This window comes from Callithrix jacchus, chromosome 5 (genome assembly GCF_049354715.1).
Source record: "Callithrix jacchus isolate 240 chromosome 5, calJac240_pri, whole genome shotgun sequence".
Lineage (NCBI taxonomy): Eukaryota > Metazoa > Chordata > Mammalia > Primates > Cebidae > Callithrix > Callithrix jacchus.
In genome coordinates, this window is record NC_133506.1 from 108,013,138 (window position 1) to 108,032,166 (window position 19,029).

Below are 19,029 nucleotides of genomic sequence, written 5' to 3' on the forward strand. Positions count from 1 at the left end.
GAAACAGGGTCTTGCTGTGTTGCCAGGGCTGGCCTTGAACCCCTGGGCTCAAGCAATCCTCCTGCCTCTCAAAGCACTGGGATCACAGGCATGAGCCACGGTGCTTGGCCTCTGGATTCTTGATGGTAGGGAAGCGCCCATCCTTGTCACTTGGCTGGCTAGAATCCTGCAAAGTCCCTCCCATCATGTGGCCTCTCCATGCATCTTGTCATTTTTCTGAGCCCCATGACTGCCCTCCTTGCTAGTCTTTCCAGCTATGTCCAGAACCTCGCTACTCGATGTGTGGTCCATGGACTCCAGCAGCATCAATACCACCTGGCCCCTTGTTAGGCAGAACCTCAGGCCCCACCCTAGTCCCAAGGAATCAAAATGTGCATGTCAACAAGATCTGCAGGTGATGCCCATGCACTTTAGAGTGTGAGTAGTGGGGCCTCTGAGCTCCCAACTCTGAGACGCCACCATCTCCTGGCCCTCTACCCACAGTTCACTCAGGTACTACGCACTTGACATGCCCCAAAGGGAGGTCCCCTCCTTCCCTTCCCCCTGCTGTGTGATTCCAATACTGTCACCTCCTACATGGTCACCCAAGCCACAGACCAAAGCGCTGTCCTCTGCCTTCCATTTCTCTCATCCCGCACATCCGATCTGGGCATTACCAAATCCAATCCATCTCTCACCAAAAAATTCCTCTCAGACCCTCCGCTTTCTCTTCAACTCCCTCTCAGCTTTTCTTTCCACCTGCAGCCTGAGGGAGCTTCCTGAATCACACACCTGCTCATGCCCCTGTCCATCCCACCCACTGATAGAGTCCCCACACAGGCCATCTTGGCTGCGCTGACCGTTCCAGCTCCCTCCCCCTCTCCCAGCTCACATCCCAAGCAGCCAAGCTGAGTCACTGGCAGTTCCCAGAATATACATGTTCTCTGTCACCTCCTGACCTTGGCTTTTGCTGCTGCCTCTGCCACAAATACTCTTCTTAATCTCAGGCCCTTCCTGGACGATTCCTTCAAATTCCTGAAATCCAGCCATGCCCCTCTCCAGGGCCCCACAATTCCCTGTGCTCCCCGTCATCCATCATGGCACTTGCTATACTGTACTGTCACCAACTGCAAATGTGTCCATCTCCCCACTGCACAGAAGAATGCTGCATCTGACTCGACTTGGGATTCTCCCCTGCACCCAGCACAGGTCCTGGCCCAACGAAGGCAGCCAGCAGTGTTTGTTGAATAAATGAATGAGCCAATGGGGGAATGAACAAGTGAGTGAATGAATGACCCTCCATCCCTTTCCCTGACCTCCCTCCCAACTCACCACCTCCAGCCCAGCCTCCACCCACCTGGCACTGGGTTTGGTACTTCTTGGTGGGCCGGCCCACAATGAAGATCTGGGAGGCTGGCAGGCCCAGCACGCTGTAGACTGAGATGTCCTTTGTGGAGCCATAGGCCGCACTGATTCTGATGAAGCACTGAAATACAGGGCAGGCCACGGAGGGAGAGTGAGGCCAGTCCACCCACTGGAAAGCCTTCCCAAGCCAACCCCAGGGAGCCCCTTTATGTGCACTCTGGTAGACTCCAAGCCATGGGGCCACCCTGTGTCAGGAATGAACCCTCAGAGTGGCAGCCCCTCCCTGCACCCCAGGCGCAGCGCAGCGCTCTGCTGGTAAGCAGGAGTGACCACAGCATTTACTGACCCCCTCCCCTCCAGCAGCAGCACACTCTGGTTAATGAACAATGAAGCAAAGTGTTCCTTGCAAATAAGGAAGTCAAGTTCCAGGTTTCTGGCTCCCAGGGTTCTGCCTGGCTCCAGATCCTGTGCCGGCCACACTGCTCCACACTGGGCTTTGCCATTTGCCCGATGCCTCTCACAGGAGCTTCCCAGAATCCCCAATTCAATTCAGACAACTGCACAAGATCCGCCTTGCTCCAGAGGCACTTCCAGACCATCACCCTCCCCTCCCCTCCTGGGGATAAACTGGATCAAACTACCTCCTCCTGTGAGGTGCTGGCCCCCCAGCTGCCCCTCCCTGTGTGCCTCCCCTCAATGTCATCCTCTTTTCTCCTGATCTTGCTCTTCCCAAGCCACTGGAGACTTTGGGTCACAGCTTTCCTTCCTCCCAACCCCACCATCACTGGGAGGACCCACAGTCCAAGTGACGTGAAGGATCTACTACCTCCCTCCCAGCCTCGCAGCTTTGCACCTTCTTTGACAGCAGTGGCCATCACTTCCAGGACCGAACTCAGAACCTGCCCCTCAAACTGTGAAATTCCACATGTCCGCTCCACCCAAGGCTTCTGCCCCCCTCACCCCAGCTCCCCTCCACTTCTCCGCCAGCCCCACCTTGCTGCTCTCAGCCTCACTGTCGCTTGTGTTTTCTGCAACACCCTCCTACCTTGCCCCTTCCTCATCCTGCCTGAGTGACCCATGGCATCCCTGTGCCCTCTACCTCCACCCCAGGGTCTCTCACCCCTTCATCCTCCTCCCACACCTGCCCTGCCAAATCTCAGCCATGAAACTTTTCCACCGGCCCCCTTGTCTGTTTGCACACACTGCCCACCAAGAGCTGCTAAAGAAACTTGCAGAGCCACGCAGCTCTCACCTTCCATATTCTTCCTGTCCTTCCCTGGGACCTACCCCATCCTGCAGGTGACTGCCTTCAATGCTGAACCAAGGAGAGGGCTTCCTCAGCCCACTGCCCCTCCCCTCAATGGTTGGTTTATTCCCAACTGGCCTTTGGCTCAGAGGACGGATCAGCCTCTCTTTGTCTGGTCCTTCCACCTTCTCATTCACCTGTGCTCACTCCTGTTACTTGGATCCTCCAGCTCTGGCGACCCTGCCTACCTTCCTCATGAACCTCCCAGCTGACACCCACCTTCTCTGCTCCTCATTCTCCTACTTTTGCCCCCTTGTCCTTCCGAAGTGTCCCTTCCTCACCAAAGTCATCCGATGGTCAAGCTTTGTCTAGTGGGCAGTTCACAGCATCCCACACCCTTGGCAAGAGAGACACTGTCTCCTTGAACCCCTCTCCTCCGGACACCTAGAGCCTCTCTCTCCTGGCCCTCCTCCCCCTCTCATTCTCCTACTGGTTCCTCAGCTGCTCCTTGTCCTGCTCTTGGGGGCCCAGCACAGCCTCTTCTCATGCTTCGCCTCCCCTCTTGTGGCTCCACTAATCTGTCCCATGTGTCTACTTCCCAGTCTCCACCTGCAGCCCAGACCTCCCCTAAGCCATATCAGGTCCTATGGCCACAGCAGCCTTGACATATCCACAGCTGAGCTCATCTCCCTCTAGCCTTGTCCTCCTCTTGTGTCCCCTCTTATCCACTCATTCATTCATTCATTCTACCAACAGTTATTGAGTCCCTACCATGGGGCATCATCCTTCAAATCCAGAAACTGTATTGGTGAGAACGAACAGCCTCTGCCTCCATGGAGACCTTGGTCAGGTGTGTAGCACCTGGATCCCTCCTGGTCACCCAGCACAGGCATCTTCAACTCCTCCCTCCCTGCATCCCAGCATCCCTGAGTCCTAACAATTCCACCTCCTAATCCTGTCCCTGCTTTTCTCTCCATCCTGTGGTCCTCGTCGCCTGGATTATGGTCTTCCTGCCTTTTGCTTGGGCAACAGCTCCCTAACTGCCTTCCCAGTCTGTTCTCCACACAGCCACCAATAGGATTGTTCTACAAGCCAAATTAATCACTGACACTTCCCTGCTTTAAACTCTTCCATGGCTTCCTATTACCCTCAGCAAAGAGTTTATGATCTTGGCCTGGTTTCCAAGGTTTTCAAGATCTGCCAAGTTTGGGGCCCTGATGACCTCTGAGAGCACAGTTCCCAGTTGTCCTGGGTCTAACCCTGCCTGCTCTTACCCCAATCCCAGATGCCTGCAGCTCTGAGAACCTCCCAAGCTCTGTCCTGCCTCTGTGCCTTTGCACAGGCTGTTTTATTGTCTACCTGACAAACTCATCATTCAAGAGTCAACTCAAAAGTTACCACCTTCTAGCAGCCTTCCCTGGCCACCCTGGCCAAACCCAAGTCCTTTCTCCTCTGTTTGCTAAAAGGGTCTTTTTCAACCACACACCAGTGGTTGTCAATTTACATGTCCTTCCTTCTCTAGATCAGGGATTTGATGACTTTTTCTTGGAAAGGCCAGATAATAAATGTCTCAGGCATCGCACTGTGTCACTATTACTCAATTCTGCTGTTGTATTGCAAAAAGCAGTCATAGACAGTATGTAAACAGATGAGCTTGGCTAAGTTCCAATCACACTTTTTTATTTAGGGACACTGAAATGCATGTAATTTTCATGTCATGAAGTACAATTCTTTTGACTGTCTCCATTCATTTCAAATGGATGGAGATCCATTTGAAATGGATTTGAAATGGATGGAGATCCTGCTCACAATCACATCAAAACAGTCTATGGGCTGGATTTGGTCATTGGTTGTCAACTCCTGCTCTGCTCTAGGTCGGGGATTCTTAAAATCTTTCTGTGCATCAGAATCCCCTGGAGAGCTTGTGAAAAGGTTCCTGAGCCCCTTCCCAGACTTTCTTATTGAGTAGATCTAAGAGGGTTGTGGAGGGGCGGGGCAGAGAATTTGCACTTCTGAGTTTCCAGGTGCTGCTAGAGGGAACCATAGCTCCAGGTCACGAAAAGAACATCCCTGCCCCCTCTCCCCTGTTCTGTTTGTCTCTGTGCAGCCCCAACAAGCACAGAGTAAGGAACACAATCTACACTTAAATGTCCTTTGGATGAATGGCCAGATGTAGAGTCAGGAGATAATGGATGAAAGTCTCACTCAGATCTAGGGCAAGCCTCTGGATCCTCACCTTTCTCCTCTATCAGTGACGAGACTAATACCTATCTCTCAGGGCTGCTGGAGGACCCAGCAAGATCCACAGGAATGGGCTTTGCACACTGCACATCTGTGAGGCCCACCCGGGTGGAGGGAGGCAGGAGTGGTGGAGAGGAGGGTCAGAAGGCAGGGCGTGGTGTGGAGGAGGGTCACTCTCTCAAGCCCTCGACCCTGCCCCCACCCCTGCCCTGGGCTGGACACTCACCTCCTGCATGAGGTTGCGCAGGAAGATAGCCTTCTGCCGCAGCGGGTCGTGCACCAGCCCGTCCGAGAAGAAGATCATGCCCTGGGGAAAGTTGTGCTGGGACAGCCATGACACCACCCGCTGCTTCTGCATGTCCGGCCGCCCCGTGATGTAAAGGATCATGTAGCCAAGGTCCTGCCAGTGCCTGATGAGACAGCATTAGGAAGGTCCAGCCCTGCCCAGCACAGGGCACCCAATGCCCAGAAACCCGCTGTGCCCGCAGCTGCCCTCCTGAGACACCAGAGGGACAAGCCAGAGGCAAGCTGGAGAGAACACAGGGGACCCTGAATCCCCTCTCCGGGTTGAGCCCTGGACATTCCCCCTCGATGGCCCTGCAGGCACCACATGCCTATATCCAAACTCATCTCCTCACCCCTGCCCCCCCTCTACAGCCACTTCAGAGCCAGAGACAGGTGCCTTTCATTCCTCCCTATTCCCTGTGCCTCCCTCCCTCCTCCTCCTCCTCCAGGGAGCAAGCTTTAGGGTTTCACCAGGCCAGGCTCTTTACCCTCCCCAGCCCTCTCACTGAAGCCATGCTTCTCATCCTTAGCTCAGGCCCCATCTCTCTCCTGGGCCACTACAAAAGCCTTCTGGGCAGCCTCTTTCCCTCCCCTACCATTCCTACCAGCATCTAACTTGAGCCATAAAACCCTGGGCAGATTACTCAGCCCTCCCCAGCCTCCCAGGGTTTCATTGTTTCCATCTGTAAAATGGGCATAATAATATGAACCACCCCATGAGGTTGTCCTAAAGATGAAAGGAATTAACCCCAAACATGCATGGTGTGATGGTGTGACGGTGTGACGGTGTGACGGTGTGATGGTGTGACGGTGTGATGGTGTGACGGTGTGACGGTGTGACGGTGTGACGGTGTGATGGTGTGACGGTGTGATGGTGTGACGGTGTGATGGTGTGACGGTGTGACGGTGTGATGGTGTGATGGTGTGATGGTGTGACGGTGTGATGGTGTGATGGTGTGATGGTGTGACGGTGTGACGGTGTGATGATGCACTTGGCTTTATTATTGTTCTCTGCAGTGTGTACATGGTGGTTTCTGTGCATCACAAATCTAACCCCAGCACTCCTTTGCCTAACAGCACCTCCAGGTCCCAGGGCCCTGAGGCAGGGCCTCAAGGCCTCTCTCTGCCTCTGTGGCCATGTCCCTGCTCTGCCCTTGCACATGGGATCCTTCCAGCCCACCTAGAGCTGCTTTGCTGCCCCTGGACAAGCCCTGGTGTGGGAAGTAAAAAGGTCTTTTGTAAAGTTTCCTTTCTTGTTAAAGAATAAATCGTAAGTGTGCTAATAACACCTTGTCAAGCCCTATCCTAGGTAGCTGTTAGACATGCCATGCCTACAGGCACATAGTACATTCTATGTCCTTGTACTTTAACCAAGACATCTGTGCTGGACGTGCTCACAGGCCTGTCCCAGCTCTCCTTTGCTTTTACCTGTTTAGAACGTTCCAGGTTTAGAACTCCCTTTTACCTCTTCTCTCCCAAAGCCATCACTGTCACTGGGGTGAGGCAGGGCAGTCTCCAGCCCCCAAGAACTTCCAGTGCCTGGCATCTTCCTACTCTTGAGGTTCCGATCACTAGGAGTCCTGGGTTACAGTTTCTCATGCCTGTGACTTATTTTCCCCACCTGACTGGTTTCCTCCAACTTAGGAGTTTACTCTGCATCAGTGCTCAGCACACAGCCTGGCCACAGCGGGCCTCAGAAAGTGGTGGATGCATGCATGAGTGGAGGGAGAGATGGAAGGAGGAAGGAAAAGGGAAGGAATTGAAAGAGGGAGGAAGGAAGTGAGGGAGGGAGGGAGAGAGGAAGAAACAGACAAGCTGAAGTCTAGAAAGCAGGAGAGATTTTTCCCAAGGATGCTCAATAAATTACTACTGGAGGTAAAGCCAGGACTTCTCAGCTCACGGCCCCAGAGACCAACAGAATTCCCAGGGCAAATCAGAAAAACAATGTATTTCCCCCAGGACTGCTGGCTCCTGCCCCCCAGGGAGACAGGTCCCTCATGGAAGGCGGCACTCACCGGACAACGTCTACTGCACCCGGCCGGACCTTGGGGTCGCTTCCCATAATGGACACGCTGGCCGCAAAGGACCCGTCAATGCTGAACACCACGCACTCCATGCCCCGCGGCAACACCGTGAGGTAGCTCATGGCACAGGTCTGGTCGCCCCTGAAAGGAAACTCCCTATGGTCAGCGGTGCAGACAGGGTCAGATGTGAGCCTGAAGCCAGAGGTCAACCTGCAGCTGTAGTCAGAGCTCAGGGTGGGTCAGGGTCAGAGAGCACCTGGGTGGCATCTCCTGATGCCACGGCTGGTGACCTCTCCCAGCTACCTCTGTCCACGCAGACAGAGATAGGGTCACAGGAGACTCAAGGACCCCATCTTCTGGACAGGCCTGGCTGGAAGGGCCATGGAAAGGAGAGAAACCCCCGTGAGAACAGCCCCTGGGTCTTACCTGACGACCATCTTCACAGGATAGACACCGACCCCCAGGCGCCGGGGCCGTGGCACACTGTATGTGATTCGACCACTGCTGTTGGTGATCTCCGTGTCCAGGTGTACCCAGCGGCCTGAGGATGGCTCTGCCATTACCAGGATGTCCACCTGCGGCAGTGAAAGGAATTGGGACTTCCTGAAGGCTGAGGGGCTGCAGGCTTGGCAGAGGGGCTGGGCGGGAGATCTCTGGGCTGAGGTCCCTGCCTGACATTCCCTGGCTCCTGCCACCCTGGCTCCTCATTCGTCCTTGGATGCTCTGAGCCCATCCTTTCCTCCTTGCTCGCCCTCCCTGGCCTGCCCAGGCAGGCGAGTGGCTTCCGGCCCTGTGTGGCCACCCTAGGCATCTCAGCCCTCCTGGAACCCTCACTCCACATGCCATATGGCTCCATGAGGCACCCGGTGCAGGTGGACTAGCTGAGGAAGGGATGCCCAGTCCCGGGTACCTTCTCTCCAGTCAGAGCCACCATGTCGAGGGGCCCGTACATGAACCGCCCCACCAGGACCTGGGGGCCATCTTCAGCGGCAATCACGTCGTTGGCCCGGTGATTAGCCGTGACATTCTGGAAGGACAGAAAGAAGCCGGCTCAGCCCTTGCAAAGGAGGCTCAACCTTGCTGTATCATCGCAGTGTTCTTCAGACTGGCCAGAGCTATATAAGCCCACAGAACCATGTCTCCCTGCTCACTTCCGCCGGAGTTTCAGAGATGTGGTCCCAGGGAACTTGTGAGAGAAACAGAGGGTGAGTCCCCCTGATGCTGTCTTCAATGAGCACTGGGCTTCCTGCTGTTGTACATTCTCTGCTTTTGACTCTGCTCAGCCCTGAGGGGACAACCAGCCTCACAGCCCATCCTTGTCCTCTAGATGCCTGGTCTGGAAACTGCCTGGCCACCTTTGATTCTTTCTTCCACATCACAGCTCACATCCAACAGATATTTACCACCTGTCTCTTTTTTTTTTAGATAAAATTTCAAATGCTCAAGTGTAGAGAGAAGAGTGTAACAAAGCCTTGTGTTCCTGGCACCTGCTCTACTGCTTAGCAACAAACTCATGCCCTCCTGGTTTCATTCTCCCCTTGCCCAATTCCCCAGCCTCAGCCCCAGCCCCACCGGGATTATCCTGGAGCAATCCTGTACACGGCATCACTTTATCTGTGACTGTCTCAACATCCCTACTCTTCTTCACTTCTCGTTTCAGTTCATTCTGCAGCTCTGAGACCTGTGTTGGCCCCTACCAGCCCTGACTCCCAGCCTGGCCTCCAAGACCCTGTCTCTCAATCTAGTGGCCATTCCTTTATCGTGCTGGCCACCTCTTTCTCTCCCTTACAACCACATGGCTCGGGTGCCGCTAACAGCTTCCTAACTGAGCTCCTTATTCGAAGGCAGTCCCTGCAAGAGAGCCTCTGTCTTTATAAAGCACAGATCTGGCCAGGCACGGTGGCTCACGCCTGTAATCCTTGCACTTTGGGAGGCTGAGGCGGGTAGATCACGAGGTCAGGAGATCGAGACCATACTGGCTAACACGGTGAAAACCCATCTCCACTAAAAATACAAAAAATTAGCCAGGCATGGTGGCATGTGCCTGTAGTCCCAGCTAAGAGGGAGGCTGAGGACAGAGAACCACTTGAACCTGGGAGACAGAGGTTGCAGTGAGCCAAGATCACACTACGGCATTCCAGCCTGAGTGAGACTATGTCTCAAAAAAAAAAAAAAAAAAACCATAAAGCACAGGTCTATTAACACCCTCCCTGGCTCCCCAGTGCCCTCTCAGTGGAGTCCAGACCCTGAGCTTAACCCTCCAAGCCTTGCCTGAACCACCTCGTCTCCCGCTGCTCCCCATCCACACCTTCTGGTGCTTTCTGCCAGGCTCTGCAGCAACCTCCAGGCCTTTGCTCACACCACTGCCCCACCCCCACACTGGCTCTAGGTGCCATCCCCGGCCCTCTTCCCCCTCATTCCAGCCCATTCACTATGACTAGGCTCAGGATCATCTCCCCAAGAAGCACTCCTCGGACTCCTTAAAGATACTTTCTTGGCCTCCTTTTGGTTCCCACACATTTTAATTCAATCCAACAGATATCTACAGACACCTCATTTGCATGGGTCCCTGAGATACACAGGTTGTGGGCCCTGCCCTGGAGACAGTCAACCAAGTAGGGGACATAGGCTTCCCTCCAGGTGTGCTATCTGGGGGAGGGAAGAGCTGGTTCATGAATATAAGCCCCTGAAAAGATGCCGCATCACTAGTCATTAGGGAAATGCAATCAAAACCACAATGAAATACACCCACCAGGATGACTGGAATCAGACAGAGAGATAATCACAGGGGTTGCTGAAGATGTAGAGAAATCAGAATCCTCATACATTGCTAGTGGGAATATAAAATGGTACAGTCACTGTGGAAAACAGTCTGGCAGTTCCCTATATGATTAAACATAGTTACCATTTGATCCAGCAATTGCACTTCTAGGCATATACCCGAGAGAAATGAAACCATATGAGAAATGAAAAACACAAAAACGTATATGAATGTTCATGGCAGCATTATTCAGAGTAGCTAAAAGGTGAAAACAGCCCAAATGTCCATCAGGTAGCCAATGGATAAGCAAAACGTCGCATCTCCATACAACAGAATATTATTCAGCCTCAGAAAGGAATTTCCGACACAGCGACCACGTGGATGAACCTTGAAGACAGTATGCTAAGTGAAAGAAGCCAGCCACAGATGGTCACATATTACATCATTCATTGAAATGAAATGTCCAGAATAGGCAGATCTGCAGGAACAGAGTCAGTTCCTGATTGCTCAGGGCAAGTGAGGGAGTGTCACCTAAAGGGTAGAGACCTTTCTGGAGGTAATGAAAATGTTCTAAAACAGACTGTGGTAATGGTTGCACACATCTGTGAATATACTAAAATCCACTGAGTTATACCATTTAAATAGGCAAATTATAGGATATGTGGATTATATCTCAATAAATATGTTTACCAAAAAAGAGTTGATTAATGAAGGATGGATCTCCTTCTACCTTTTAGGACTGTTTTTGGGGTCCATGTCTGGTCTTGTCACCAGACTGGAGGTGCCTACCATAGCAATGGCTGTGTCTATACAACCCTATACCCCACTCCCTGGCAGAATGACTGAGACAGAGTAGGCATTGATGATCATTTGCTGAGTGAATCAATAAATATATGCACCTCAAACTCCTATTCATCCTTCAATACCCCACAGAGGAGCCTCTTCAGAGAAGGCCTGAATGATTTGCCCTGACAATCCTTCTTTCCATCTTTGTCTTAATCTGTGCCTCCCTCTATCAAATATCATACCAGGCCATACTCTATGGTAAGTGAGGCTGAGTGCCAGGACTCTTTCTGATTCAAGTCCACATCTACCGCAGTCTGGCATATAGCAATTGCTCTATCACTGGTATCTCCTCGCCAACCCTAGCGTCTTGGACCTCTGCCCGCAGGACTACTGTGGAACCAGGCCATGGGGAAGTAACTCACACAACTTTGCAGCTGCAGTGCCTGGACCTCACCTGAGTGTGGTGCCAAGCTCTGAGGGCAAATCAAAGTGCTGACCTGCTATGCAGATGATGCCCCAGCCCCCAGCCCAGCCCCACCTCCCAGAGGACACAGTCCCAGCTGTATGTGACCCCAGCAATGCACGCACCCTCAGCTTGACCTGGGTCCGCTTACGAAGCCACTTCTCTCGGGGGCTGGCAGGGCTCAGTGCTGCAGGGTCCAAGCGGGCACTCTCCTTGACGTTCACACTCTCGTAGTGCATCACCTGGCCGAGAGCCAAGCGGGGCCCCCTGGTCAGGCCTTCTGGCTCCTCTGTCTCCCTCCCAGGGTGTCAGCACCCACCAGCTTGTGGCCAGCTGGGCCCTGCCCCTGCCGTCCCCCAACCTCACAGCCTGGAACCATCAGGAGGCTGCAGACCCCAGGACCCATGTCCCTGCACTCCTGTCCTGGAAGCTGAGGCCAGAATAGTCTCCCAGTTGGCTCCCTTCCTGAGAGAAGTCTCTGCCCCCTGAGCCCAAACCTGGCAGCCAACTGTATCTGTCCCCACTCTCTGCCTTCCCTGTTACAACAGGTGGCCCTTCCTTTAATTTTGTTTGAAATGGAGTTTCACTCTGTTGCTCAGGCTGGAGTGCAATGGCACAATCTCCGCTCACTGCAACCTCTGCATCCCGGGTTCAAGCACGATTCTCCTGCCTCAGCCTCCCGAGTAGCTGGGATTACACCAGCACCACCAGCTAATTTTGTATTTTTAGTAGAGATAGGGTTTCTCCATGTTGGTCAAGCTGGTCTTGAACTCCCAACCTCAGGTGATCCACCTGCCTCGGCCTCCCAAAGTGCTGGGATTACGGGCATGAGCCACCATGACTGGCCTAACAGGTGGTCCTTCCTTAAAACCGGTATGAGTACTGATCCCAGCCCCTCCGTGCTTCTTGAGGATGCTGCTCCAGTGATGCTCCCCTTTCAATCCCGCAGCGCTGACTACACTGCCTCTGCTAGTCCACTCTCCTTAGCACCCAAATATGTGTAATACGCCCACCTTAAAAAATACTCTCGGACTCCTCATCCCTCTCCAGGGACCACCACGTCCCTGCTATCCCTTGCAACAGCGCTCACAGAGGACTAAGCCCAACACCATCACTCTTGCATGCGGTGCACAAGAACAGCCTCCTCTCCAGATAGAGAAGGGTGGCACCCCCTCGGGTCCTGTGGGCAGGCCCGCAATGGTGGCAGCGGTACCTGTCTCAGGATGAAGGCAACCACGTCCGTGGACTCCCAGTAGCTGGCGTGGAAGAGGTGGGGCAGGGCCACAGTGGGGAAGGCCGTAAGGACATCAGGGCAGTACAGGGCGTAGTCAATCCTCTTGGTTCCCCACCACTTGGCTGTGACTGTGGGTCCGAGAGGAAGGTGAGGATGCATGGCCAGCCTGGACCTCAACCAGAGGGGCACGGGGTCTCCATCACACAGACTGGTGGCAGAAGCATCACGCGGGGCACAGGTTTGGGCTGGAGCCCCCTGGCCTGAAGGAAGCCTGGGAAATGTGCTGCTCTTCCTCTCTCCTTCTCGAAACCCACCAGCCATCCCCTAAGATGTGCGCTCTAAGCCCATGCCCAGGAAGGAGGGCCAGGGCCACAGACACATCCACTGTCTCACCCAGGGCTGCCACGCATGGCAGTTCCCAGTGGGCTCTGTCTGAAGTTGGGGCTGAGTCTGTGTCTGGAGGGTTCAGGACTTCCTTTATGGTCAGAGGTCAGAGCCCTGTTCAGGGTCAGAGATCAGGGCTCTGTCCAGGGTCAGAGGTCAGGGCTCTGTTTGAGGTCAAAGCTCAGTCCCAGTCAGGGGCCAGGGGTCTGTGCTCTCTTCAAGGTCAGAGCTCTGAAATGAGCCAGGGTTCGTCCAGGGCTCTGTCAGGGTCAGAAGTCAAGGTTCCTCTGAGGTGAGAACTCAGATTGGGGCCTGAGTGAGGATTTGGACCGATGTCCAGGTCTCCACCAGCAGATCTCAGTTCTCTAAAGGCAGAAGCAGCTCCCAGGATGTCCTCCACCCTCTCCCCACCCTAGGGCCTGCCCTCAGCCGCTCTAGCAGTGACCCAGTAACCACCCAGAGGAAGATTCCCCTCCCTCAAATCCAGGCAGGGCCCCAAAAGGACCTCACTCACTGCGGGAGGCACCCACGGGTGCCATGCTGTCCGAGGACTCTGAACTCTCGCTGTGGGAGCTGCCCTCGCTTATCCTCCGTCCTGGGCGCTGGAAGCTTGAGGCCTGAGGGGGCGAGGCAGGGGTATCCAGAAGAGGCGGGCTGTCCTGGGAGCTGCCCTCCAGGAAGAGGGGGCTGTGGGTGTTCAGGGCATCAGCTGGAGGGGAAATTTCAAGGTCAGGCTGAGTCACATGTCTCCAGCAGAGCTGCCCACTCGGTGCCAGCCCTATGCTGGGTGTGAGGTTGCGCACTGGGAGGAGCCAGCCCTGGCGCTGCTCACTTGCCAGCCCAGCAGGCACCTGCCCCTCTCACTGTGCCAGCACAGCAGGCACCTGCCTCTCTCACTGTGCCCACCCCACCAGCCCCCTGGGCCTCAAGGGACCCCATTGCCATAGCACATGGCTGCATTTACCTCCTTGCAGCTATGAGTTACGCAGTGAAGCTGCAGAGGAAGCCTCTGGGACATCGCCCCAAAAGCACCAGCTGAGGCCCCAGGGGTGACTCATAACCTTGTCCTCTCTGATCCAACTCCTCCCCTGAACCACAAAGGATTGAGGCCACCTCTGGAAGGGAAGAGGACTCCAGCCTGGGAGCTAGGATAGCCTCAGGGGAGGGAGAGGACTCCCCTGTTCTAAGAGAGCCCCATAGGGAGGGAGGTTTCCAGCCCAGCCTATCTGCTGAAGCTCCAGGCAGGCAGGGATTTGGAAACAAAGACTCCATTGAATTAGGGGTGAGGAAGGGATGGTTTTTAATCCTGAATGAGCCCCATCCATCCCGGAGGTATAGCTCTGAACAGGCTTAGGCTAAACCTCCTTAAGGTGGGCATGGAGATAAGGCTCTGATTTCCAAGCCTCTGACTGTCCGTTACAGGCCTCCCATCGACGACACAGTCGGTCCCTGCCCAGATCTCCCCACTTGACCCTGGAAGCCACTGGCTTATTGCCAAACCACCTGCCCTCACTCCTGCTGTTCTCTTCCCCTAGAAGATCTCACTCCTTGTCCTCTAGCTCTTCTCTGCCTGTCCAAATGCACCTCCTCTGTCTGGACCCTAATCAAAGGCCATCTCTTCCAGGGAGCCCACCAGAATGGCACATTCTCTGCCCTAACCCTACAGAGTCCAAGCTGGGTACTTCCAAATAGCTCAGAGCATGGATCCTTGGATTTGCCATCAGGTCTGAAAGCTCAAGTGTTACACCAGCCCTGGCCACAGGAGTGCGTCTGGGAGCCCATTGTGGGACAGAGCCTGGGTCTCTGAGCCCCAACATGCCTCAGATGGAGCAGGTGCTTCGCACAGGTGGGACACTCTGAGGACAGAGGAGTTGGCTATCCTGTTCTCACGGTCCCTGCTCATGGGAGTCACCCTACTCACTGAGTCCTTGGAGGGGCTGGACCAGAGAGGCCAGTGTTGGGTGCCACGGGGCTGGGACCCCACCTCCAGCTCAGCACACACTCTCCTGCCTGCAAGAACCTACCGAGGAGGAGAGACTGTCCATCGCCCAGTGGGAACCTCTGATAGCGGGGCACACTGACAGGGGGCACCAGGTGGAACTTGGGCTCCAACAGCGGCTCCAGCCGAGAGGCAGAGGGGTCTGCGCAGTGGAAGAAGCTGTAGACCTGGCTGCAGGCAGGGCGCATCTGGAAGCCTGGGGTGAAGACACAGAGGAAGTGGAAGACACAGAAGGAAGCCCCTTTCTAGCACCTGCTCCCTGGGCCCTAGGAGTCTACCTGGAGTGCAGCTTGGAGCAGCCTACTTCCCTTTCAAGAACCTCCCAGGGCTCTCTGCTGCCCATGGGAACAAAGCCATTACCTTCAGTTTGTCATTCAAGGCCTTGCCAATCGGCCCCACCCCGGGGCACTATAATAGGCACCCAGCACTGCAGCCTCGGTTCACACCTGCCCATCCCCCCTAGGGCTTGCAGATTTCCTTTCTCTGCGCCTTTGCTCAAACCATCCCTTCTCCTTTTGGGCCCTCCCTCCACCATTTCCACAGGGCAACTCCTTTAAATTCTTCCAGTTTTCACTTAGTTGCTACCTGACATAGGAAACCAGCCCAGGTTCCTTCAGGCAGGTCAGCTGCCCCTTCCGCAGGCCTCAGGGCTATTCACACTCAGTTCCCAGGCCTGTGGCCAGAGAGAATTCCCAGCAGGTGGAACACTTCTCTTGCTGACCAGCAGGTGTCTCCACTGAGGCCTCCACCTCCTCCGTGGGCCTCCCTGTCCTTCTAGAACAGGGACTGGGACCCTCCAGCATCCAGGGAGCCCTAGGGTTCATTTGTGACATTGAGGGCAGCCATGGGGTTCTGCCTCCTTGCCTCCCTTTCTACCAGAGCCCTCCTCACTTGATCTGTTCCATACTGTAGCTCGTCAGTAAGCTTTGGCTAAAAGCATGGATCTTGTCCTCCCAAGATGCCCTGCGGTATCAGACGGTGTGTGCTTCTGACCTTGGAGTCACTGCTACCCTCCCCGATCCTATGCCTGCTGGTGCCAGTCGCCTGGTGTGCGCATTTTAGAGGAACATAAAAAAGTGTTCAAGGTTGCAGGTATTGGCCAGGCACGGTGGCTCATGCCTATAATCCCAGCACTTTGGGAGGCTGAGGCAGATGGATCACTTGAGGTCAGGAGTTTGAGACCAGCCTGACCAACATGGTGAAACCCCGTCTCTACCAAAAATACAAAAATTAGCCAGATATTCTGGCGGGTGCCTGTAATCCCAGCTATTTGGGGGGCTAAGGCAGGAGAATCGCTTGAAACCCGGAGGCAGAGGTTGCAGTGAGTCAAGATCTCTATTGTACCACTGTACTCCAGCATGGGCAACAGAGCGAGACTCTGTCTCAAAAAAAAAAGGTTTGCAGGTATTGCATAAGCAAAGGCACTTGAGGTGGGGGAGGGCTTGGGGATATGCAGGGGTGGGCGGTGACCAACCTGGCTGCAGCATCTGCCTCAGCACAGGTGAAGGAGAGAGTGGGAGGCAAGAGGGTGAATATTAGAGCTTCTCTTCCCCAAAGGGCATGACCACCAGAAAAGCAGCCAGGAGCACTTGATGGGGACAGTGAAATCCATCCGAAGCTGCCTCACCTTCACCCATGTCGGGAGGGAAGCTGCTCCTCTCTCCCCGCTCTGCCCCACCCTCTCTCCTCTTTCCACCTATCCCAACTCTGTGACCCTCCCTGCCCCCATCCCCAACTCCACTGCCCTCATTCTGAGGCCCTGACACAGTGGGTGGCCATAGTGACGCACAGGCATCTCAGGCCCCTGCCCACCCTCCCTACCGTCCAGCCCAGGCAGCACCGTCCTCCGCATGGCCAGGACCAGGCCCAGTGGCGAGCCGAAGAGGAAGAAGTCGGACACGTCGAAGTCAAAGCGGCCCAGGCTGACCTCGGGGAGCTGCAGCCCCCCTGCCGGGGTCTCAGACTCATCCTTTAGCACGCTGGAGTGAATGCTGCAAGGGAGGGGGACACAGGGCAGGGCAGGTTTGGGAAGGATGGAGAATGAATGCAGGTGTGTTCACTCAGCGGCGCAGCCTGAACTCTGAGCACCAAGTGCCCCACCCTCCATCTCCGGGACAGGACTGAGTCCAGTCCACCAGCTGCACACCACCTACAGTCAGCACTGTCCACCAAGGCCTGGCCAATATTTGGCCAGAAAAGTAGTCAATGGGCTGGGCGCGGTGGCTCACGCCTGTAATCCCAGTATTTTGGGATGCCAAGGCGGGTGGATCACAAGGTCAGGAGTTCGAGAACAGCCTGACCAACATGGTGAAACCCCCTCTCTACTAAAAATACAAAAAAATTAGCTGGGCGTGGTGGCTTGTGCCTGTAATCCCAGCTACTCAGAAGGCTGAGGCAGGAGAATAGCTTGAACCCAGGAGGCAGAGGTTGTAGTGAACCGAGATCGCACCACTGCACTCTAGCCTGAGCGACACAGCAAGACTCTGTCTCAAAAACAGGCTGAGCCCGTGGGGGCATCTGAGCATTCTACACACAGGCAGGCCTGCCTCGTCACACTGGCTTTGTGATGGCCATGCGGAGGATTCCTACACTGTGTACCAGACAAGTCCAGCCTGCCCAGTATCCAGCTGGCTAATGTCAGTTCTGCAGAGATCCGGGCTTTCATCATTAACTCCTGTTCCAGGCAACCCACAGACACAGATGCAAACAGCTTGGTCTCCCCACTGCCAGCCCCAGCCTGCAGATGAAGCAGGGCTTAAGGAGAAAAATGTGAGACACACAGAATTCCAAACATTTCCAACCCAGGTGCCCATTGCCCCAGCAAGAGTCCAAGTCACGTTCAGCCACAGACCCAGAGTAGGGCGCTGAGAATCAGAAGGACACCTGGGCCACCTCCCTAACCTTCCAGCCAGCATTAGCTACAGCTTAAAGTGAAAACCTGATAGTGGGACCACGTGATGTATCTGTCAATTAAGTGAATGCAAAGCAACTAAAATACTTGAGTTAGAGGAGAACAAACTTTAGAAAGATCTATTGGGGAATGCTTTTCCACTGTTGGTGGGAGTGTAAATCAGTTCAACCATTGTGGAAGACACTGGCGATTCCTCAAGGATCTAGAAATAGAAATACCATTTGACCCAGCAATCCCATTACTGAATATATACCCAAAGGATTATAAATCATTCTAGTATAAAGACACATGCACATGTACGTTCATTGTGGCACTGTTTATGATAGCAAAGACTTGGAACCAACCCAAATGCCCATCAATGATACACCGGATAAAGAAAATGTGGCACACATATACCATGGAATACTATGCAGCCACAAAAAAGGATGAGTTCATGTCCTTTGCAGGGACATGGATAAAGCTGGAAACCATCATTCTCAACAAACTGACATAAGAACAGAAAACCAAACACTGCATGTTCTCACTCATAAGTGGATGTTAAACAATGAGAACTCATGGACACAGGGAGGGGAACATCATACACTGGGGCCTGTCAGGGGGTGGGGGGCTAGGGAAGGGAAAGCAGGGGGTGGGGGGTTTGGGGAGGGATAGCATTAGAAAAAATAGCTAATGCAGATGACAGGGTGATGGATGCAGCAAACCACCATGGCACGTATATACCTACATAACAAACCTGCACGTTCTGCACATGTATCCCAGAACTTAAAGTATAATAATAAAAAAGCAGCACTGAGAAGGATTTCTGAACATTGTAAGTGATCAATAAATTTATTTTTTCTATTACTCAAAGCAAAAAGAAAGAGCAATTGGAACGGTGTGGACAAGTGTCCCACCCTCAGGAGTGAACGAGTCTGCAAAGCTGAATCCTCAGCCCTCGTGCTCCCGCCTGCCTCTCACAGTGTGAGCATCTCACAGTGAGGCGATGACTCTGATGTTTAACAATACATATTTCACGTACAGCATGGTCCCTAGACACACGCCAACTACTTAATTGCCAAAGAAACCACCATCTGTCCCTACACCAGAGGGGAAAGCTGGCTGTGTCAGACCAGCTACTGAAAGCCTCCAACTTCTCATCACTCTCCAAATTTGGGGCTCCCCTAAAGGATTTTTCAAGGATGAACCAGAAAGGTTGAGATTTTTCATCTTGCAAGCCTTCCTAGAAGGCAGCTGCTTTTCTAAAGGATCATCTGCCAGCAGGGCTTTAAACATTCAGAGATGTAAATGTGCAGAGCCTTTGACCTAGTAATTCCTCCTCCAGGAATCCATCCAAATACAATCATCCTAATAT

General features: G+C 53.9%; 1 protein-coding gene across 2 annotated transcripts in view; it reads right to left on the reverse strand.

Annotated features, from left to right (window-relative positions):
- PITPNM3 (PITPNM family member 3) overlaps positions 1–19,029 on the reverse strand; it is a 105,871-nt gene that overhangs the window by 5,229 nt on the left and 81,613 nt on the right. For both annotated transcript variants that reach the window (XM_035301110.3, XM_078374092.1), the window contains exons 10-19: positions 16,589–16,758; positions 14,793–14,963; positions 13,283–13,477; positions 12,364–12,512; positions 11,276–11,392; positions 8,051–8,167; positions 7,567–7,715; positions 7,132–7,281; positions 5,058–5,241; positions 1,337–1,465 (exon numbers count right to left, since the gene is read on the reverse strand). In XM_035301110.3, the coding sequence (XP_035157001.3) occupies positions 1,337–1,465; positions 5,058–5,241; positions 7,132–7,281; positions 7,567–7,715; positions 8,051–8,167; positions 11,276–11,392; positions 12,364–12,512; positions 13,283–13,477; positions 14,793–14,963; positions 16,589–16,758 (1,531 nt within the window). The remainder of the gene's footprint in view (positions 1–1,336; positions 1,466–5,057; positions 5,242–7,131; positions 7,282–7,566; positions 7,716–8,050; positions 8,168–11,275; positions 11,393–12,363; positions 12,513–13,282; positions 13,478–14,792; positions 14,964–16,588; positions 16,759–19,029) is intronic.